Below are 23,134 nucleotides of genomic sequence, written 5' to 3'. Positions count from 1 at the left end.
TGCAAAGCTGCTGCCTGCTGGTCCTTGTCCTACCACAGGGACTAGGGAATAAATCTGCACTCTCTTCCCTGTGGCAGCCCTTCAGGTGTTGGAAAACCGCTCTCCTGTCTCCCCTCAGCCTTCTCTTCTTTAGGCTAAAGACGCCCAGTTCCTTTAACAGTTCTTCATAGGATTTGGTCCCAAGACCTTAACCATCTTTGCTGCTCTTTTCCGCACTCCCCATTTTTTCAGGATCCTTCTTGTATTGTGGCAACCAAAAACGGACATTGCATTCCAGGTGCGGTCTGACCAGGGCAGCAATGAGTAGAACCATCACTTCACAAGTGACTTTGACTCCTGTGTTCCTGAGCAATGCTGACATTTCCCCAGCCGGTGACTTTTAGAGGGAGAGAACATGGTTAGTACAGGACCATTTCCTCAAGAGGGCAATGCTACTGGGCCAAACAGCCAGTTCTGCATTCTGACATTTTATCAAGGAATAGCCCAGGATCGAGCACAAGGGAGGGAAGGGAGGAAAAAGCCTTGCGTGCTGCATTAAAAAGAGCATTCACTCAACCAAGCTCTTTACACCCATCTGGTGCCAGTGGAAAACCAGCAGCTGGCAAGCGGGTCCTGGCGGGGCAGCCTTTCCCTCCCACAAGCAATCAGTCTCCAAGCACAGATACTTCACATTGTTGCCTTCTTCACAATAATCCTTGACAAACTCCCCCTTCCCCCAAATACTGTCGAAGTTTTTTTTTTCTAAAAACAACAAAACAAAACAAAAAACAGCAAAACATAATCCTCAGCTCAGACTTGAATTTTTGGCATTAATATGGGACAGGCACAGTGGAAAGGAGATGGACATGCAAATCTCTCTGTGTTGCCAAAGGCTGCCTTTTACTCTCTCCCATCAGCTCTGGAAGATTGAAATATCAATTACAGATCAATTTTCTCCTTAAGTAAACACTAATGCAGGATAAACAGCATTACGAGATGCAATCGTAGCATTGCTGACTTCAGGACAGACTGCCTGCTGCTCACAGCAAGTTTAAGCTTGGAGATTAATTAACCTGAGGAGATATCACTTAAGGAAGATTTAAGGCGATCAGGTTTGGGAAAATGAAGCAACCAGGCACTGCGCATATTAAGCAGAAGGCAAGTGAGTTCTAGAAAGGAGCAGCAAGCTTTGATTTCTTCTCCCATGGCTGAGGCTCCTGTTTTCCCTAGCTTTAAAGATTAGCTTCAGAAACAGGCACATTCTCCTTTCCTATCTAAGCCATGGTAAAACCACAGGCTCTTAAAATAACTCTGGACCACAATCAGAAGAACTAGAAAAACGTTTGAAAAGCTCCACATCACGACAGCCTGTTCAGAAGGACACATCATACAGGCTGCATGATTCTGTTTCCTATTGAGAACTGTGTCAGTAAGTTTGGCCAAACAACTACACTTCATTTATGGGTATGAACAAACACACGGAAAGAGAAACTAGCCATTAGTCTTAACGTCCAGTGCTTTTAGAGAATCCTAGACTAGGTTGCTCTGCTTTGACAAATCATAATCAGCCTTGTTTTTGCTATTTTACTGCCATGTTTGCAAACTCAGGATATCCCTTCTCAGCTAAATCCCTTGGAGCTGCAGGAAAGCAGATACTCAGCTGTGTGGAATAGACTATATGCGGTCAATGGCTTGGACACCAACCACAGAGGAAGGCTGCCTCAGTTTGCCCAAATGAAAGTTGACTATGGACATGTTAACAATGTCATGTTTGGGATTGGGAGTCCACAGAAGTTGTATTACAACTTTTAAATTAATGTCTTCTCCTTAGAATGCACTCAAGACATTCTGGGGGCAAGGAAGAGGGACTGAAACATAAATCAGATGACCCACTTCAAGGAGACTGGGAACATTGGGATGAGTGGCAATCCCATTAGTATTGCAATGGAAAGTTTAACCAAAATGCAAGTCAATTCTATAGGAATTGCCTGGGAAAATAAGCTGATCAGTTTGTTCTAGATTTTGATCCAATTCAAGTCAGAAGCCTTTCTTCAAGAACTCCTCCTCCTCTGGTACAACTGAGCAAAAGAGTAAGAATACACATCTTGGAGCAGACCCATGAACTCAGGTCACTCTGGGAATGAGCTTAAGAAGGAAAGAGAATTAGCAGCTATCCAGCTCTCAATCAGGTAGTCCAACTGTTTCTGGCCAAGTAAATACAGCTGGTTGCCTCTTCTTGGCACCTTATCTATCACGGCTGAGTCAATGAGAAGAAAGAGACCGTAACAGTATTACTCTGATCAAACCAGATGGTAGGTAAGGGGAGAGGATCAAATCCTGAGAGGTTTAAGTCCAGATCCCCCTCCACTTCAGCCTACCTGACACTTAAAGGAATGGCAAAACTTACAGTAGTCAAATGGAACTTCCCTTTGACAAAGGGGAAGATGTTGAAACAGCAGTCTGGTGTTGTTGCATTCCAGCAGAAAACAGAAGTGCAAGATTTCTCCAGGGGAATGAACCTCTTCTATTGAGTATGGTTTCCCTTTTATGGTTTCCATAGGACAATGAATGATGGTGTAATTTAGAGGACCCACATCACCTTCCTGCCATCACCAATGTCTGGGGAAATGTCATCTGCCAACTCCACCACCTGCCCTTGAGGAATCAGGCTTCCTTTTATCTTCTTTTGAAATAAGACAAGAAACCACTGAGACTTCAGGGGAAAATCTCCCGTACAGCTACATTAGCGAACATTTCTTCACACATAATTTAATGGCAAGCGTAAAAATACGACACCCTTGAGCGAGGAACAATAAGCAAGCCCAGAATTCAGAGGCGTTTCACTAGATCTGTTGGCATCATCAGGCTGTATTGAATGCCACCACAGTGGCCTTGAGCAGGCAGACCCACGGGAGAAGAGGTCCTTTGGGCAATTGCTGGTCGAAATCCTAGACAGATCAACGAAGCAAAGAGGCTGAGGTCTGGGTATCCGTGGTGTTCTGTACTATTGCATCACAGGAGACCCCCAGCATTACCTTATGGATAATGGAAGGCCTCAAGGAGGACCAATGCCAGCACAGCCACCCACGGCCATACGGAAGCCACGTGCCTTTGGAAGGGGGCCCAGGAAGCCATTGGGGTAACCTCGTCTCAGCCTCAGGAAACGGGCCACGGAGGGCAGAGCCAGGATGCTCAAGGAGGCAGAAGCAAAAAGAAAAAAAAAAGGCACAAATTGAGACAATAACTAGTTTTGTAACATTAATTTGTTTTTATTAAGAAGACAGATACTTTATAGTACTTCTTTTTCTTTGTAAAAATGGTATACATGAACCAATACAAAATGTGAATGGGAAGAGATGGTTATGTGTTTTCTTACACTGTAACATCATCCATGGACACCCTAAACAGAATCGGCCTAAGGGGGCAAAATTAAAACAGGTCAAAGGGCGAGTAAAGAACAAGCTTATTTGGCATTAGCTATGCATCCTTCATTCTCCTTGTCAGCTTTCCCCTTCATTTTGTCTAAAAGAAGAATGCAAAAAAAAAAAAGCATCCAAATTACCAAAGCCCAAGAAACAAGTTTGTTCTTTCTCAACGCTTAACTCTTAAAATCTAAGCCTGCACAAATCAATACCTAACGATACATTTCAAACAGTGCACAGTATACTTGCAGAAACAACCCCCCCCTCAAGAGAGCATCCTTCCAACGTGATGTACCACTGACACCCATCCGTCCCTGGTGGGGTTGCTCCTTGTGGTCTCTTCCAAGGTGTGGGATCCAAAAAGTTTGCAATCTACCTGAGACGGAAACACCAATCAAAACACGTGAACCTGAGACATCTCAACAGTATTAAGTCAAAGTTACATTGGGAACACGGCACTACTGTACACTTTCCAAAAACAAAGATGAGCCACGCAGCGAAGAGGATGCCGGTCCTGGGACCGACGGGTGGTAAAAAGCCCCCCTCCCTCCTGCGATCTTCCAGACGCTGTCCGTGGCCTGCAGGTGTGCTTGGACTGACATCTCCAGTGGTTCTGAAGACTGAGAAACAAGAGTGGCGTGTTACAAAACTTGGCAGGAGCAGCAAAGGGCCGGGTCTGTTTTCATGGGTTTTTTAAGGATGGCGGGGGGTGGAGGGGTGGGAATAGGAAAGGTCTTTTAAAAAGGACGGGTTTCGCATGCCAGATTCATCAGCAAAAGGTAACATCTAAATGTTTCTGCCAATAATTTAAAAATAAATATTTTAAAAAGCCTTCTTCTTAAAAAAAAGATGGTGACATTAAGAGATGATATTCTCTCCCCCCCTCCCCCACAATAAATCTTTGCAAGTATACAACAGGACAGCCATACAAATCTATCATCCAGTATCCTGGAGGACTTCCCCAAGTGCTTCCCTGTAAGCCAGCCATGCTTCCAACGTGGATTCTTCCCGGACTCACCACCAATGCTCCCAATCTCCGTATACAACTTTTCCCTTTGCTAGGAGAGCCGCCCCCTCCCTCCTCCCTCCCTCCCATGCTTTCCAAGAGGGAGGAGCCCCCATCTCCGTTCTGGGGGAAGAAAAGAAAGCTGCCCCCATCTCCCCAAAGCTTCAGGTTTCCAACATCCACAAGGAAAACTTAGTTCGGGTTCGCTCTTCACTACTTCTGCCATCATGTGAGGATCAGTTAATTTATTGGCAGGTGGGTGTTAAGCCTGAGGAAGGGAACCAAGACTCCATTTGGAAGTTATAATCAGGGGAAAGGAAAAAGAAAATTATCTCCCTCTCTCTCTCCCTCTTGCACACACTCAGCCTGAAAATTTGGATTAAGCAAACAAAAAGCTTCCGGGCTGCTTCCCCGGCCTCTGCCCTGACCTTCTGGGCCAGGGGCGCAGGGGCTACCAGCCGGAAAGCAAGGCCTGCTTCTCTTCCGCCCCCCACCCCCGCCTTTTGTCCGAAGGAAGGGCAGGCTTCATGCAGCCTCTGCTCGGATGACTCAGGGTGACCAACGTCGGTCACGTCCAGGGTTTGCAGGCCGAGATCACGCCGTGACCCCTTTTGCCAAGAACAGAAGGGAAGGAGGGATAAACCGAGGCCGAAAGAATAAGCATCATGATAACAGGGAGGAAATTTTTTTTAAAAAAAGACAGGTTGGCCGATTCACAGTTTTCTGTTTCCAGCGAATTACAGCGATGCAAGGCCAGACTGGGAGCCACTGGTGGGACCCTGGGGAACCAAAATAATTAGAGCCAAACTTAATCTTTCCTCCCCCTCCCACAGCTCAGATTTGCCTGCTTTCCCCAAAGGATCTGCCCGCATTCATCGCGACCATTCCGGGTAAGATCTTGGACGAAGCACTTGTAGGCGAACAGCGCCCGCCCAGACGTGACGGGGCGTCCTGGGCAGAAGCGCTGAAAAGCACGGAGAAAAGGAAAAGCAGGTTTGGCTCCCCGGGGCACATGCTCTGCTCGCAGGTGCTCAACTCAGCACACTCCTGGGCCGGGGCGAGAAGCAGAACGAACGGTTCAGCCAACGTGCTCGTCTTTGCTGCACTGGGAACTGGGGCAGCTGCTGCCCGCTCTCCTACGAAGCCTATTGGTCCAAGCTCTCACAACAAGGGATTAGGATGGATTATGAAAACACTCAGTTTCAAACAATGAAATCTAAGGTGTGCTGGTTCTCCTTTGATGACACAGTTTCAAACAACAACAACAAAATATAACCCAGAACCTTAAAACAGAAGAAGAAGAAGAAAAAGAAGAAAGAAGAAGAAAAAACTAACAAAACAAAAGGAGAGATTTTTTTTTTAAAAAAGCAACCAACCAACCAACCCAAATCTCTTCTCAAGGGACCCCAGCAGACAATTCCAAGAAAGGCTAGGAAGGAAAACAAAAAGTAAGAGCAGTATGAAACCGTAGGATCTCTGCCCCTCCCTCCTCCCCTCCCTCCAATGAAATAAAAAATAAAACAAGGCACAGAATTTTCTGTAAATGATGGAACTAAACTAAATCCAGGCCGAACTTGGCCAGAGAATTAACAACCCAATGATACAGAAGTGTCACACAGCAGAGTGTACTTTACAAAGAACACTTTTACATTGGGACTCCTCAACTCCCACACATTTTGCCAGCCATACAGAAAGAAAGAAAGAAAGAAAGAAAGAAAAAAAGAAAAAAAGAAAGAAAGAAAGAAAGAAAGAAAGAAAGAAAGAAAGAAAGAAAGAAAGAAAGACACACAAAGAGACAAATTAAAAAAGCCGTAAGCTGGTAGCAACTTCCAACATCATTGTCTTTATCTTCCTGGAAGGGCAGGAACCCCCCTCAGCCCCGCTGCCGGACACCTCCCGGAACAAGGTGGCTCTAAATGAAGTATTCCTTCTTCTCTTCAGAATTGTTCTGTCCCCCCTCAGCATTGATGATCGCAGTGTCGGCGTCTGCCGCATCGTCAGCTCCTTTGGCTTCGTGAGTGAAGTATGTACCTGCACCAAAGAGAGGGACGTCAGGGACTCTGCCGCGCCAGGTACAACGGAGTCAGGCTCAGACACTGAGCCAGAGGTGGACTCCCAAATTATGGCAGAACTGCCCCAACAGAAGCACCGGCAGCTGGTGCCCCGGGGCCTTTAGGCAGAGCTCTTTGATCCCTGGCTACCTAGCAGCCGTTCCCCACCCCACCCCAAGGTATTCTAAGGAAAAGTTGGTCTTGGTGGTCTTGATGCCTCATCTCTGGAAAGCTGCCTTCCCACAGGCTGGGCTGATTGTCCAACTGTCCCTGGCAGTTGATCCCCACAGCCAGCAACAGCTCCCTCATGCTTGTCCATGAGAGATGCTGGAGACCTTCTGCATGGGGCTCCCCATCGTTCTGGGTCAGCAGGAGGCAATCCATAGTAAGAATCCAAGCAAAAGAGATGAATGCAGCCCAGCTGCATCTTTCAAAGAGGTCTGTCCCATTTATTACACAACAGAGTTTACCTTCTAAAGGTCTTAAAAGATGTTCTTTTCCTGTACAGACTTGGCTCCAAGATGACAATGTGTATTGCCCGCATGGTGGATATACTATGTGGAATGCCTTCCATTTCTTTGGGGGGAGGGACAGCATTTTGAAAAAGTTCTTAGCCCCCTGTGAACTCCCCACACACATTTTAGGAATATCTAGTAACCAGGGCAACATACTGTATATTCATCAGATCAGAGGGAGGCCTTTACGCCAACTGGTTTTGTAACCTCCATGATTCTTGATGCCTCCAGAAAAATTGGGCTGGCCTCACCATTGGACAGAGATGCTTCAGAAGGCATCTTTAACTTTCCACAAGTCCTACAAGGGAGGACCTACTACCGGCCGTTGCTTCTGGCAGCATGGACTTCACTCCAGACAAGGGAGGGCCCTGTTTGATAGGGCAGTAAAGGGGGTGGGGGAAGAAGCTGGAAATAGGACCAAGAAAGCCCATGAAAGTGGCCAAGGGAGGATGGGGTGGGGTGTCCAAGATCCCCTTCTGCCCTGATCCCACCTTTGCTGACAAAATTTCTACTGACCTTTGTGTCTTGCAAAGTACCGCCCCAGGATGATCAGGAGACACAGCATCGCGAACACCACGACAGCCACAACGCCTCCGATCACCGCGTGGTCCACGGCCGTGATGGCGCTCTCTTCTCCTGCTCGAGAATCTGCCACAATTAGAAGAGGGTCAGGATGGCCCCCTGCGACCTGAACCACCCTTCCTTGGGGGGGCCCTTTTTTATTTTTGATGGAGGGAGCCCCAAACAGGCCCCCAGGGAAGTAATGCCAGAGATTGCCCATCCTGCCTCAGTGGAAGAGGCTGGCGGGCACTATTAAAACATGCAGCTGGGGGGGGGGGGATTAGGAGATGCTAGCAGGAGAGGGGAGCAACTGGAAGGATGGGCACATTGTCTGGGGATTTGGGGGAGATGGGGAGCCCTTCCAATATAGGAGATCTGTAACTTTTAGCTGCAGCCCCATGAGAAAATGTTCCTCCGCCCCCACAGGCAGGCCAAATTTCTCTGAAGCGACCTCAGGGAGAGCGAATGGTTGGCGTTAAAGGAAGGCCGTGGCGGTGGGACAGCCCCAAGCCCCTCTCTGCCCTCCCTCCATTCTGGGAGATTTTGAAACCCGCCATAAAACCCTTCTGAAATTAAGATAGCAAGCAATCATTGCATATTGCTTTTATTTATTTAACATCTTGCCTTGCAATTAATTTGCTTTTACGAGCGGCTTGCCCTCTCTCCCCCTCCCCCCTCTCCCCACCTTTCTGCCAGAAGAGGAATGACTCGCTTGGCTGGGGAGAAACTCTGAAGTGAACCCGGAGTGAGCTATGGTGATGTAAAATTAATGTATAGCAATGTAAACAATTTTAATTTAAGGACGGCGGCTACAACAGCCCTCCCTGCAACTCTAATGGCAACCAAGATTTATAAGGGAGCAAAAGACAATTATTGTCTCGTTGATTAATACATTAACATTTTGGAATGGAAGCTAAACCACTGTCGCCTTTCCCCACCTTTTTTTTTATTGAGTTTAACCGTGACACCTCCATTAAAATGATTTACTGGCCGTCCCTTACAATTTAAGCATAGCAGCAACAGAAATGGTAAAATTCTTTTAACTTTACATGATTTGTGAAGTCATATGTGAAGGATTTACCATTTAAATCTTTCACTACAAGCAGCACATGGCTAATAAATCTGTCCCACCTACCCCCTGCAGCTGCCCGGGTGCCAAAGAGAAATGCATTTCACCAGAAGAGCGAGTTGTGCAAATTTCAGTCCATTTCTAAGGAAGATGGATCTCTCCAGAGACCATACCCTCTCTCTGATGCTTCCACCTCTAATAATATTTGAAGTTTATTGATCAAGGGTGCAGCTCCGAGACAGCTACGGGTAACGGTGCTTTTTGGAGGAGAGGAGAGGAGAGGCCGGACACAAAGCTTTCAGCGGTGGGACAGGATTTACGATTGCTATGGATAGTTCCAATTCTGCTCCATGATTAAACACTCAAAGGGGTAGGTAAATAACTCGTGACTGAGAACTGCTGTAAAATGAAGTTTAATTTAAAAAAATAGTTTCAATTAAGAGTCCTTCAGAGGCCTCTTTGCTGCTGTCCACATAGACTTTTCCTTAGGAATAGGAAGAGCACAATCCAGGTTCCCACCAGGGCAGAGGATGGGGGGGAGGGGGAAGGCTGGGGTGACAGCAGCCCTTACCTGGAGGGTCCCAGAGGGGGCAAAGGCTGCCACGGCCACAAGCCAACCGAAGGCCTGCCACCTTCCATGAGGGAAGAGGACCAGACAGGGCAAGGAGCATTTTCTGGAGCACCTAAGGAGGCTCAGCTCCGCAAGTCCGATTTTCACGTGCCTTAATGAACTCTCAGCATGATTGGAACGCCTTTTGCGACATCTACCAAATTTAACACAATTTGCAACAGTTCCGCTGTCCCATGAAAAAAATGGCCCAAAGTTCCACCTCCGAGGGGGTGGGGGGGTGCCTGTGTGTCTAGGCTATCCCCCCATAACTCCAAAGCAGGGATGGGGCGTGGCAGGTTCACTCTACTCTGGTCCTAGTTCACTTCTCATTAAAATACGGAGCAAGATCTAAAGTTGGGTTGTGTCCATCCTCCCAACTTTTGAGAGACATTCCCCAAATTCTACCTGTGAACTTCTGCTGAGGTGGAAGATAGAAGGACCTGCCAGGACTGAGCAATTGGGGCCCTCTCGGCTGCTCTGGGGGGCTCTGCCCTTAGCTTGGGGCTGTTGCCTCTGCAGAGCCAAGCCGCTGTTTGCAGCAACAGAAGCGAGATTGATGCTTAATTGTCTTCAGGGGAAAGAAGGCAAAGCAACTGAATAACAATAATGCATTTTTCTTGCCAAGGTGGGCCTTTATAGATGGACACAGAAATGGCAGAAACAATGCAATGCAAAGCCCCAACTGATATGCAGCTGGCACAACTAAAGGGGCATTTGCTGACAAGTCACCCATTGATGCCAAGGGAGCATCTGGCTCACATGCCAACAGAGAGACTGTGCCACTGACCCATCCAGCCACCAGACTGACTGCAGCAGCCCCATTCCCAACCGGCTATTCCCGCCCAAGTCAGGGTGGCGCCACTGATCACCAGCTTCCACCTGGGTGCATTTTTCTTCATTGCTGCTATGAAAGCAGAACTGCTGCAAAGTGTGACCTCCCTGTGTCCTTTGCCCTGGCTGGGTATGTCAAGCACCTGAGTGTGAGAATGCCTATCCATTGAAAATTAACCGCTGGCCGACCAAGGGCCACTTCAGCAGCCTCCTGCCAGGGCCCAAAGGGAGGAGGCACCAGCTGGCTTGTGAACCCCTGGCAGGCGGAGGCCAACTTTGGAACTGAAGGAGAGGATTCACTGAAACGCTACCTTCAGGCAAAGGCTCATTTTGGAAGAGAGACCCCTGGCGACCTATCCCTCCATTCTGCCTCGATGGGATCCCTCCCTCCATCCCAGCGAGCAGAGAGAGGTGTTCTTCATGCAGAATGGCTTCCTTCTCTGGCTCTCTTGCTCTTGAGGTGCCCTCACCGAAAGGCATGGGGAAGACATGTCCTGGAGAGACTCAACCTGGAGGCATCAGCCTGCCCCTTCATCTTACACAGGTTGGGTCCAGGTGGCGACCCCACCTTTCCTCCCTCTTACTGAACTCGATCAAGGGAGGGACCACCTCAGCCAATGTCAATTTGATGAACCCTTTTTGCTTAGGAAAAAAAAGCTCTCCACTGAACAGACCAGTGTTTCTCAACCCTGGCAACTTCAAGACGTGTGGACTTCAACTCCTAGCTGGCTGGGGAATTCTGGGAGTTGAAGTCCACCCATCTTAAAGTTGCCAGGGTTGAGAAACACTGGAATAGACTATGCATGACGGTTTGCTTGTAGCTAGATCACGTCATCTGCAGGTGTCCGAGTCTTTTTACTTGGTTGCACCCTTTTCTCTTTTGACTGATTTTGGATCGAATGGGAGGTGTGCTAAGTTCCTCGGTCTGGTTGGAAAAATTACTGGCACAAAACACTGTCTCCTAAAACACGGGAAGGAATATGCAACAGTCCAGCTTCCCAGGTTCAGAAGTGCCGCCGCTCCACCATTTCCCTCCAGTTAACTTTTCAAACACTCTCCCTTGCTGGTGTTCCGCTCCCATGTTATTTTCCCTTTTAGAAAGGGGAGTTCTCAGATCTGTGATAATATCATCGGGGCAAATTATATGAGCGGGGAACTTAAGATGCTCTTTGCAAACATGAGCTGCTCCAAATCCAATTCCTTAACTCTCATTTGGGAAAGAGCCTGGAGCTGAAGACAAGCTTCGTGGCCTGTAACTGGGTTCCTCAACCGAGACCCTGGCCAGCCTAAGCCCCCAAGGCACGTCCCAGGCTGGGCATCATCCCTCTGGGCAGACATCACCTCTAGGAGTCCTCAGGCAGGCTTGGCAGGGTGGGTGGGGAATTCTGGGGCCGAAGTCCAGTTTTAAATAGAAAATGCAAAGAGGATACTCAGATGCATTATAGAGTTTGAAGATCAACCACTGGTGGTCCAGTTGGACCAAAAACAAAAGCTGGAACAAGCCTTCTCTTTCGGCAGTGTGTGTGTGTGTGCATGTACACACACACACACACACAGTTAAATTAAGCCATTTCACTTTATGTATCACTTTTTGTTGGGAGTATTCTGAGTGTCAAAGAAAGAAGATAAAATTCCACCTGAGAGATTTATCTGCTGATCAAACTGGCAATTTAGGAGCTGGAATCTACACTCCGGCTGTCCTGCAGCCTGTTGACATGTCTCACAAAGCACAAAATGGGAGCCATTCCATTTTAAGGGGGACAGTCACCGACGGATGCCACCGAAGCACCTCTGCCGAGCAGTCGGGGAAAATCCCAGAGTTACTTGTGTGGAAAATGATTGTTTGGCCTTAGAAATACGTGGCAACTGGAAAGGGCTGCCCCAGTTAACCTCCTTTCTTAAGAGGAAGATGGAGAAGGGAGGAACAAAGAGACCGGCACAGTGCTGAGTGGGGAGAGCCTCCGTGGCAAATTCTGAGAAAACGCCACATTCCGTGCTAATCCTAATGTGTTATTCTTTCTTCCTTAAGGTTTGCCTTTCTCAGCACCAATTCAATTACAGATGCTACAAATCCTTCTGACATTTAATTCCTTCTTGTCAGGCAGAGCAGTAAACGGAGATCCATGCACGGCTTTTTCATTAAGATGTTAATATACATCTTCGCCTGCTGGAGTTCCGGCCAGATGCCTCCAAAAGGAGGAACAGGGCACCTGAGCTATACCTGGGCCCAACCCTCCGTGCCCAGGGGCAAAATGGCAACCAGGCAGAGGGAACTGAACCCCGCACCCGGTGGGGGAGGGGGGCGCCTGCCTTGCAGGGCAGCCACCAGTGCCATTTGCCAAGCCCCAAATCACGTAACTAAGCGATTGCTGTGGGATTCGGGGAAAAAACAAATCCATCATCAACTTGAGAGCCTTGACTTCGGGGGGCAAACCGAAATGGCACCAGGGAGCAGGACCATCGGTGGACATGATCCTGTCTGGTCGTGTCCTGCGGCTCAGAACAGCCTTGTGCAAAACTAGGAGATGGTCCTCAGAACTGGTCAGCATCAACACAACTGCTGTTTGGGACTATGAGGACAATGAAGATCTGGGAGAACCATTTAAAATCTTGGCTCTGCTTAGTACACTAATTTTATCTTCTGTGTTATTGGAATGCCTAGTAGAGAGAATAAGCATATACAGAAGTCTGTCTTCTGCCAGTTGTGATTTTTGCCTAATTAAAATGTGAACTGACAACATTTTAGGGATAGGCTTTCCATTACAAAATGGTATGTAGTTTTTTTTAAAGGGATTATTTGTTGTTCTCACACAGACACACAAATCCCACTGCATTTCAAAAACAAGGACATAATTGCAATGACCTAACCACAAATTTGTACAACCTTAACTACCCACAAACTTTGCAAGTCTTATCAGTAATAGGAACCCATTATTTATCTTATTTACACCCAGAATTTAAGCTAATTCCTAAGATATTGGGAACACGTTAGCTATTCTGAGATTTCCATTCAGCCATTCCATTTTCCTCACATTCTACTCCCAACATTTAGCCCATAAAATTCCAGAAATAAGGATGTGCGGGAGAGAAATGCTTAGAATTGCTTTAAAGGAGGCCCGTTCCCAGTGATGCGGTCCTCTCAAAATATGTCAACTTTAAGAAGCCAACGTGTTTGCACAGCTTAACGACCGGTTGCAAAGAATCTTCTTCTTGCTGGAAGGTGCTGGAAGGACTGTTATGCAAACCACTTGAGGGAAAAAGTAACTGCAGATGAATGAGTGCCGTTTTCCCCCATTGTAGCGGATATCTCCCCCCCACCCCAGCCTACACCTTCTTTAACATTCCCCAAAGCTCAAGACCCACGTCCTTCTCAGAATTAAGACAGAATTAGCCACATTCTCAGCCCAAAGAAAATTGGGGAGGGCAGGATATTCTCACTCTCTGGCCACAAATCCTGGCCACAGAAGTCAGAGAAGGTTCTCCTACAGTCTTCCTCGGCAGCTCAGGGCATCCAGAGCAGGCTGGGCCCCTGAAAATCAAGGGCCCCCATAATCAAATTGGGGTCCCTGGCCCTTGCTGTGTGCCTGGGGCGCTGGGCGCTTGCTGGGGTGGGACAGGAAGAACAAGGCTGTCCCTGAACTCAGGATGCAAACAGCACGTTTTGTCCCTCACGCTCACCCTGAGCAGCGGCAGCACACAACCCGGCCCGTTGCCGTTTATATTTTGAATACAACCAGGGCAAAACAGAAGCAAAGCACTTAAGGAGCCCAGGATGTTTTATTGCTGTGATTTACCTCCTGTGCTCCGCAGGGTCTCATTTTCCTTCCTGCTTTTTTTGCTAAGTTATGTAGGCCCAGGTATTAAAAGATTCTCTTTAGGGAAAGGGAGGGGTGTGCACCAGACCAACAGGCCTGAAGTTTCTCCCAACCACATTTGTGCTATAAAAGCAAAGGCCTGATGGATGGTTTCTGTGCGGGCTCAGCATGGCTGTTAATTGTGGCAAATTTAGATTTAAGGCTCCCTCCTACAGAAGTTTTAACAGCTCTGGTTGTAAAAGAATTTTCCAAACTATGACTCTATAGCATGTAGCCCCCTCCCCTAGGCCTCTCTGTTCAGGCTGCAGTGCAACAGATCACCACCTGAGCAATGGCCTGGCCAGGAGTGACATTCAAACAATGGTGCAGCGACCCACTTCACCCACGCATGGCCACTTCTTTTTTTCACCACCTTCTCTTCCTCGCTACGCTGCGGTCACCACCTGGAGATCCCCAAAGGCAGGCAGGAGCCACCTTAAAGGAGTTCTCTCTCTCTTGCCCCCTAGCAAAATCTGCCTTGCACCCTGGAAGCTGGTGGCAAATCAGACTTTCCAGGAAGGGCTGCAGTTGATACCTGAAAGGCATTTAGGCACATGCCGGACTTGCCACCTCAGACGCCAGAGAGAATGGAAGGTGCAAGAAACACCCCAACTGCAGCCCCTGCCAGAATGACCAAAATGTAAGCTGCTTCCCCTTCGCTGCACCAACTCCACCCCCCTGCAAAATACTAAAACAAGGGTACAAAATTCACATTCTTTGCTGCAGATCACCAATATTCTGATGGACCTTGGGAACCAGTGCACCAGCCCCTTTGGAAATTATGAGATGCACAATACAGCTCCCTCCCCGGCAAGAGATTAAAACTGGTATGTGATCAAGATTTGCACTAACCACAAAGTTGTTCTCTGGGTTTGTTCAGCAGCAGGACAAAAAGAGACCCAATTAAATCTCTCCATTCCCATGGAATTCAGAGATGGGCTTCCAGAGACTCAACTGGCCAGCCTGGAGAAGACACCCAGGTAGAAAAGCTTCAAAAGGCACCCAGGATGGCTCTGTGAATCTGACGTCCCTGAGTAAAGCATGGCTTTCGGAAGTGGCTCAAAGCTTGACGGGCTGCCCTCATTTATTGTGAAATATAAGGGACGTTTATTCCCATAACAACAATCTGGAAAGGTTGAAGCTGATCTTTATAACTGCCTGATATTATTCATTAGCCCAGTTTAACTTCAAGTGCCCTGCACCTACTCTAATTTAGTGATGGGCTATTTAAAGTCAGTGTTAACCTGTTTGTCTTGTAATATAATTGAATTTGGTCTAATTTAAGCGAGCGAAATTCAAGGAGTTCATCCTTCCTCAATCAATATGTTCCCCTTCAGTGACCCATTTCAAGATAGCTTCATAAAAAAATAATGTATTTTGTTTTAATAAATTTAATCACTATGACAGGTGCTCAATTTTTATTGGCTGCTTCTCCAGACATCTCTTTTCCAGAGATAAAAGCCATGCTTGCAATCAATAGTAATTGATTAATCAGCATCCCCTATGAACAAAGGTGCTAATCAGTTTTTGATTAGTTAATCAAACTACACAGGTCCCTTTTGATTGTGGCATGCTCTACAACCTGCAGAAAAGACAGGAAGCTTTCGGGGCCGCATAAACAGAAGCTTGTTTAGCCTCTACAGAAACTGGAAAAGAATGAAAGGATAGAAATCTACAACTCGGGAAAAGCGGTAGGCATTCTTAACCTGGATTTGTAGCTTTTGATTAAAAGATAAAGCACAAAGCACAACATGCTGTATTGCAAATGGGTTCAAACCCCCTCTTAGCCACAGACTCACTGGGCAGCCTCCTGTGCAAAGCAAAGGGCAGGTATTAAAGCGGGAGGGCCACCCTTTTCCCCCACCCGCCTTCCTGGCAGACGTGCCATTTGCTGCAAAGGAATGAAGTTGGTGTGCAATTAATTTACGGGCTGGGCGTGCAGACGAGGAACCCACCTCCTCTTCTCCACTTACGGGACAGGCGGCCATGCCAGTGCCCCCAGATGCAGCCCCCTGGAGCACAGGCCCAGGCTCCCTCTGGCATGCCTCAAGCATTTTACAAAATAATCCACATTTCAAGTGAAAGACTTTCTGATTAGGATTCAGGATTCTTTTCCAGCAACCAAGCTCAGATCAGCTACTCACAACCTGTTAGGTAACTTCTCTGCTCCACCTGCTCCCCCCACCCCGCTTCAGCCTTCCAGCTGCTGCTGATGCGGCCAGTGTCCCCCATCTTGGGCAACTGAGGCTGCTTGGCTTCCAAGGACTGACCGGGAAGAGGGAAAGCCCAGCGCTGGGGTGGGTGGGGAAGAACCATCTTCCGGAAGACGTGCCTCAGAATCCAAGGGCCTGGGAGGCTGTGAGGTGCTGGGGAGAAGCAGTCAAACGCAAGCAAGGTGGAGAGCAGATGCAGACAACCACACAGAGGCCAGCCCTTACCTGAGAGATCCCCATAGTCCAGCTCTTCGGCAGTATTGGGCAACTGAGTAAAGCCTTACAAATAAAAACAAACTCATTTTTTGGTGTGTTCCGCAGGGCATGGAAAACAAAACACTTAAGAACAGAGGATGAGGGTCTCAGGAAAAGTTGTTTGCCATCTGACTTAATTCTGCTCAGATGAGCCTGCAAAGGAGGCTCTTCAACCAATTCATATCTATCAAATACATGTCTGTGCGCGTGCACACACGCACACACACACACACATATAAACACACAGAGGCAGAATTTTTGTGTCTTTAAAATCTGCAAGACCAATACACTATCAAGAAAAAATCTTGGTCTGCTCTATTTGAAAAACATGAAACATAAAGGGGGACATTCAAAGCCACTCACCCATAAGTACATGCAAAAACTTGTTTACTGCAAAGCTTTCCAGGCTAAAGGGAATTGGTTCTTTTAATGAACAGCTCCAGTTGGATGCTTAAAAAGTGGAATGGTGTTTCCAGGTTTCTGTATACATTTCAGTCTTTGGGCAATGCCAGCTACAATATTCTCTTACCAACACAGAGCTCCGCTGGGCTGTATTTCAAAACAGCAGGTTTATGGCCATGGCAAGTTGGTGTTTTCATGGGAAATGTTTTGGAAAAATCACTGGAGAGTCTGTTGCTTAGAAAGTCACCTCAAAGCTGATAAAGTATGTATTTTGGGGAGGAGCCTCCTCCAGCTTTCCTGAAACTACCTTGCTATCAAAACTTGAAGTGTGTCTGTTTAAACAGCTGTCCCTTCTCTACTTGTTTTAAAATGGCTGTTTTGTGGGGATGCGTTTCAGCTCAAGGTTAGGAAAGAGCGGGCGCCAAGGTCTGTAGACCCCCTACAAGGGTCACACGTTTGTTTGTGAAGAGACACAACCCTAAGAGAAGAAAAACCCTGGGGCGAAAAGAATCTGAAGGTTGGGATTGGGCTACGCACCAACACAATCTGAGGGCATGTTTTGAGTTGACAAATAACAGGTGACTCTTCCCATCTTCTTCCTGCTTCCCAATGCTGTGCAATGTTCGGCTTGGTCCTAGGAGACATCCCCCTGCCCCCAGAACTGAGACTGGCTGACAAGCTGAGGGCCATCTCTGCTGCACAATGTGGGTGACCAGCCTGTTAATTCCTTTTTTATTTTTGCACTTGGCTTTGCTGGCCATTCGGGTTGCAGTTGCTGACTTGCAGAGTTAGCTTCGAAAAGAAGGCTACCTCCTGGCCTCTGAACAGACTAAGACTAAGGGGGTGTGTGTGTGTGCTATCAATTGCGCCAACTGGCTTAGCTGCATATATAGCCTTGTTTATAGCCAAAGGATCCTCCTCCTGTGCGAACAAGGAGCTCTTTGACTTCTTACGGCTTGGCTTTGCACACTGTGCTCAGGGACCGTGTCTACGTCCAGGAACTCCTGCTTGAGTCCAAAGGGAATCTGGAGCTTGGGAGGGGTTCCCTCTCTGGGGCCTTGGGAGGAGGATCTCAGAACTGAGCCAGTCAGGCTACAGATGTCACCTTGGAGGGCAGCTTCATAAACAGACATCCTGAACTATGGTTGTGGGATGCACCAGAATGGTACACCCCCAACTCTGAGGAGATGCATCTGCCCCAACTGACAAGTGGCCCTGCCCGCCCATCCATTTCTTTTACTGGTGTAAATACATTTATGAAATCAGCCCACATGACAATTCTGGTACTTGGGGAAAGATCTTTTTAACTTCAGCCTTTGGCACTCCTGCGAATGAGAAGGCCCTCCCTCCCTGCTGAAGATTCAGAGAGGCTACGGTTACCCTTACAACGCTGAAGCTTTTGGAACGGTTGAGTAACTACTTGCTTCAGCAAAACTTGGATAACATCTCCAAGTTCCAACCACAGAAACTCACAGGCTCGTAATAAAGGTATCCATAAAAGGAGATCAGAAGGACTGAATACCCATGTGCCACTGCCTTCACACGTGTCACTTTACTGGCAAGAGCAGAAGTGCACTCAGCAAGCGGTAAGTTACAACTCACTTGCAGGGATTGGGAAGGGTTGGATCTAGAACGCTTTTGTTCCACCACAACCTGTAACACCTGTGCGGTTCTGGCTTGTAACTAGGTTCTGGGAAGGAGCCAGTCTGGGCTAGCTAAGCATTGCCAGGAACTGGACTGGATCAAGAGAAGAGACCTTTAAGATTAATGAGCTCTTTAAATCTACAGAATTTGAGAAAACTGACTTAAGATCACATTATTTTCAGGTTTTTGCCCATAAAAAAGGGCAAAGCTGCATCTTTTATGAAGCAAAGGGTATTTTATTTCTGCTTCCCTACCCAAAGGAAATGTAATAGTTCTACTTTTCTGCATAGCTGTCAACAAATGTTTTGAGGGATCTTAAACATGTCACAAAGTATGCCTTGGCTTTTATTAAAAGGTTCATTTGACTATTAAAAACCTTTACTCTTCACTTTTGTAAGAAAGCATCCACACATTCTTGCAGTTTCTCTGAATAAATGAACTTTCCACTGCTTATTAATGTTTTCTTTCACCATGTGGATGTAAAGAAGTGAAAATCAACTGAGTAGGAAGGGCACCGGTGGAGCGCTTGCATCAAGAAAGCTAGCTTTCCTTCTGCAGAGGTGTATTTGCCCAACACCACCCCTACTGCTTCCAGAATTGATCTGAGAGCAACCATCAATTTTCCTTTCCTTAAAAAGTAACAAACAAACAAACAAACTTCTGAAATGTGTGTATGGCAGAAGTCTGGAGAGCTATTGAGTAAAACAAATGCACTTATTCAAGCTTCCAGACAGGATATAAAATAGTTGGATAACACGTAGATAAGAGGGTGGTGTGGATGGGACGTGGTCAGCAGGCAAGGCGTACATTTGAGCATAAAGGTACCCAGGCTAGCCTAAATGGAAATTAGCAAGGGGGACCATTTTGAAGTTTTGGTAAAAAAAACCCGCACATCTTATGCGCTAGAGCAGCATTTCTCGACCCTGGCAACTTTAAGATGCGTGGACTTCAACTCCCAGAATGCTGGCTGGGGAATTCTGGGAGTTGAAGTCCACAAAAGTTGCCAAGGTTGAGAAACACAGGAATAAAGGGTTTGTTTGGCAGAAATCAGGTGATCACTGAGAAGGGATAAACATAAAATTATTTCTTCCTGAGATTTAAAACCAGGACTCTGGGCAGCTTACAAAACTCAACATATATAATGCCATACAAGTCAGTATAACAATAAATTGAAATAGTAATCTAATTAAGTCTTGATTTAAATGGAGGCTAAAAGTAGTGTTAAATTTATTGGGTAAGTTCCCTCTGATGATAATGAATCCCTTCTGGAAGACCCACGTTTTCCCCTGAGTGCAGACGGCCATGCGGGTGGGAGTCCTCCTCATCTGAAGCAGAGGAGCTGCATGGAGAAGACCTGCTGGTGGGCTCCCTCCTGCTGTACCACCTGGTAGGTGGGGGCTCTTAGCAGGCATTCCTTCATTGTTTGCGTATGATGGGCAGAAACTTTGGGGGAGCAGCGGTCCCTAAGATACGCAGGCCCCAAGCCATACAGGGCTTTCTAGGTAGTGACCGGTACCTTGAATTTCACTCAGAAACCTAGGGCAGTGGAGGTGTAATGTGACTGATCACTAAGCATGCATCCTGCTGCATTCTGGACTAGCTGAAATTTCTGGGGGGCCTTCAAGGGCAGCCTCAGGAAGAGCGAGCCGCAGTACCCTAATGTAAAGGTGACAAGGGCACCTTCAGCGCACCTGGTCCAGGTAAGGCCACAACTGGTGAACCAGGTAAGGCTCTGCAAAAGCTCTCCTGCTACATTCTCCACATGCTCTTCAAACCAAGCCATAAAACCAGGAGGACACCCGCCCCCCCCAGATTGCAAACCTGCACAACTCATCAAGAGTCAAAGATGGTACAATCCTGGAATCAGTTGGCCTCCACATTGCAACAACTGCTCCATCTTGTTTGGGTTGAGTTTATGCCCAGCAAAGTGGGTGTTTGACATTATGCGTTTAAGCCACTGCAGAGCTGTAGCTCAGTTTAATCTTCACCCTAGGTGGTACTAGATTGGACAATACAAAATGTCACCCTCTTTTCTGAGTTAACATGTCCTTGTGAAGGTCAAGAAACGGAGTCTAACCCATGGCCTCCTATGTTGCTCTTGCAGTTCTTGACCACAAACAAGGGCAGTATGTTCCCTTCTAAACCCAGAATTAATTATGCTTGCAGAAAATCATTATGAATTGTTTCAGTTTATTTTCATTTCAGTTTGCCAGTTTATAAGCTTGACTAAGTGTGGATTCGGCCTTCAGTGTAGAGGATCTTCCTGGGTGATCAGAGTTGCTTGATCCTGCTGCAAAGTTTCTATTTAATCATAATTCATTGGACATCTATTTTTTTCATCTTTTTCCCCCACCCTTTTTTCCCCATAGATTTTTTAAAAAGGTGTCTATAACATAATTATGGCTTGTTTTAGCTGTTAAATTTTAATGGGTTGGTTGCAAGACTGTTTTCTCTGTAAAGGAGCCAAGACATGGTATTTTAGATTTTACACACCACACACGCACACACACTACACAATTTGAACTTCATTGCCCTCTCTTCTGCTCCTAGTTTGCTTCATCAGCTTTGAGAATGACACAGAGTTTCTTCACTCCCTTAGTGATGTTGGAGTTCTGTACAATTTTTTTTGTTTTTGCTCCATTTTTAAATATGAGAGATGAGACCAATTCCTACACTGCAATGCTATTTAGAAATTGTTATTTCAACAGTTTTGGGGTTTTTTTTATGTTTGGTGACTGAGTGGGTAGGGGAAGGTGTGCTGGAACATTATGCAATTTTAAATTTTAAATGGATAGATGAGTGGATTTATTTAAAAACTGTATGGGGTTGCTGCTCTAGGACAATCAGGAAAGGAGGAAGATGTTGTGAGGGGTCCAAGGTTCTCCTGAAAGGCCAGTAATTAGAGAGTATTGAGTTGGGGGGGGGGATCAAACGTCCTTTCAGCACCTCTAACATGGTGTCTCCGATCTTCCCCAGCACTGTGCAGATGCAGCCTGCTTGGGGATTACATCTGGCGTCACAACAGGAAGCTCTGAAGAGCAACAGGTCTGCTTCCTCTCTTTGTGAACAGTAGCATTAGAATGTAGATTTCAAAATCTCTCTCCAGTTCTCACGCGTATGAAGGGCACCTGAGCACCATTTGCAAGAAGGAAAAAGGCATTCCGGAGAGAGACCGTTCCACTGGACCAGGACTTGGAAAAGCTTTTCTAGGAATACTAAGGATATTCTGGGAAATGGCCAGAAAAACAAGTTGTTCTGCTTGGTCAGTTGATGCGGGGGACTGAATTTTTCCAAAAGCATCTGAAACACGAGGCAAGAGTTAACAGGAGCGGAGGATTCTGAAGTGCAGCTGAATCCGGAGCGTCAGCTGCCGTGAACATGCTCGTACCAGAGCTCTGGCAAGGAAGGCAGACGGGACGGGGGAGAGAGACACATACAGAAATCTGGAAGCTTAAGATCCTCAGCACTGTGTAGGGGAAGAGTTAGGATTTCGTGCTTTAAACTTGCCATGCATTGCTGCAGGTCAGCCCTGTACTGTGGGAGAAGGACCTGCGGTGGGGGTGGCTCCACTCTGCATGCACTCCACAAACGCATCTTTTCTCCCAGACCCTTAGGATACATCCCCAAAAGGGGGAGGGGGAGGGCCCAAGCACCTTCGCTCCCATCCCCACACCCGTGGACAAGCACCTTCTGATGTTGGCATTCCATCGGTGTCCTAACTTGTAATTGTTTTTGGAGGAGCTCCATCCGTTCCACAGGAGTGCCATGCCCATCATGCATTTCTCACTATCCACAGACATGCTGATGCTTATTTGGACACTGGTCAGAACAAAATGGCCAACACACACAAGAAATACCCGGTCAACTTCAGACACACTCTGGCAATGCAAGCTTGGAAGGAGACCCATGAGGAGCCGCAAAGGGGAAAGAACCACCTTGCTAAAGGGGGTCTCAGTGAATCCCTTTCTCCCTTTTCTCTGAGGCAGAAAGCACAGGATAAGTTTGCTAACTGGAAAGCAGTGGTGCTTCTACCATCCCTGTCCTGATGATATTCAAAAACAACTGACTGTACCCCAAAACAAAGGCAAACTTTTCTGCTCCTTTTGCTTGGAGCAGATCACTGTTGCCTGAAATGTTTACGTGGACTTGCTAAAAATCAGCAAGACGTACTTTTTTCCTCCAAGTGGGATGCTTAATTTGGGGCAGGGGGCGCGGGGGGGGGGCTTTAAGTAGACTGTCTCTAATAGGTTGGATATTTATTGACTGATGGATTTAAACAGACCAAGGTTACTTGGAGGATCAAGGGTTGATGCAACTATTCTGACAAGCAAAACCCTGAAATATTTCCTCTGGGGAGCTACTTGAGGAAACTTGATCATTGCTTGCACTGCAAATTTCTCTTCCCAGCACTCCTCACCCCAAGGTTTTCCTTGCAACATTTCAGATCTTTCTGCTCAAGGATTTTTTTTTTATTAGAAATTGGAGAAGTTATACGTATCTCCCTATCATGGACTGCTGGATGTCACACGTGATTATGAGGTGATTTCCCCTATTGGCTCACCAAGGCTGGTCCTTGGTGAGAAATAAACCCATTGGTTTATCTCTTGTCAGGGCTAACTGTTCTCTCATCCAACTCAAACCAATGAAATCCCAGTATTTTGAGACTTCATTCATTTACAGTTGGTTGTACGATCTCAACTTCCTTAAAATGTACCCCTATAT

General features: G+C 46.9%; 1 protein-coding gene across 5 annotated transcripts in view; it reads right to left on the bottom strand.

The window, feature by feature from the left end:
• Positions 1 to 3,224: 3,224 nt before the first annotated feature.
• Positions 3,225 to 23,134, bottom strand: part of CADM1 (cell adhesion molecule 1) — a 236,002-nt gene continuing 216,092 nt past the window's right edge. For 2 of the 5 annotated variants that reach the window (XM_063311060.1, XM_063311057.1), the window contains 3 exons: positions 16,337 to 16,390; positions 7,490 to 7,621; positions 3,225 to 6,438 (listed from right to left, as the gene is read on the bottom strand). In XM_063311060.1, the coding sequence (XP_063167130.1) occupies positions 6,320 to 6,438; positions 7,490 to 7,621; positions 16,337 to 16,390 (305 nt within the window). In that variant the 3' untranslated portion in view covers positions 3,225 to 6,319. Of the gene's footprint in view, positions 6,439 to 7,489; positions 7,622 to 14,728; positions 15,790 to 16,336; positions 16,391 to 23,134 lie in introns of those variants that run through there. The other 3 variants (XM_063311058.1, XM_063311059.1, XM_063311056.1) reach the window with 2 other exon arrangements.

This window comes from Candoia aspera, chromosome 9 (assembly GCF_035149785.1).
Source record: "Candoia aspera isolate rCanAsp1 chromosome 9, rCanAsp1.hap2, whole genome shotgun sequence".
Classification (NCBI taxonomy): Eukaryota; Metazoa; Chordata; class Lepidosauria; order Squamata; family Boidae; genus Candoia; species Candoia aspera.
This window is presented reverse-complemented; position numbering and strand designations above follow the sequence as displayed.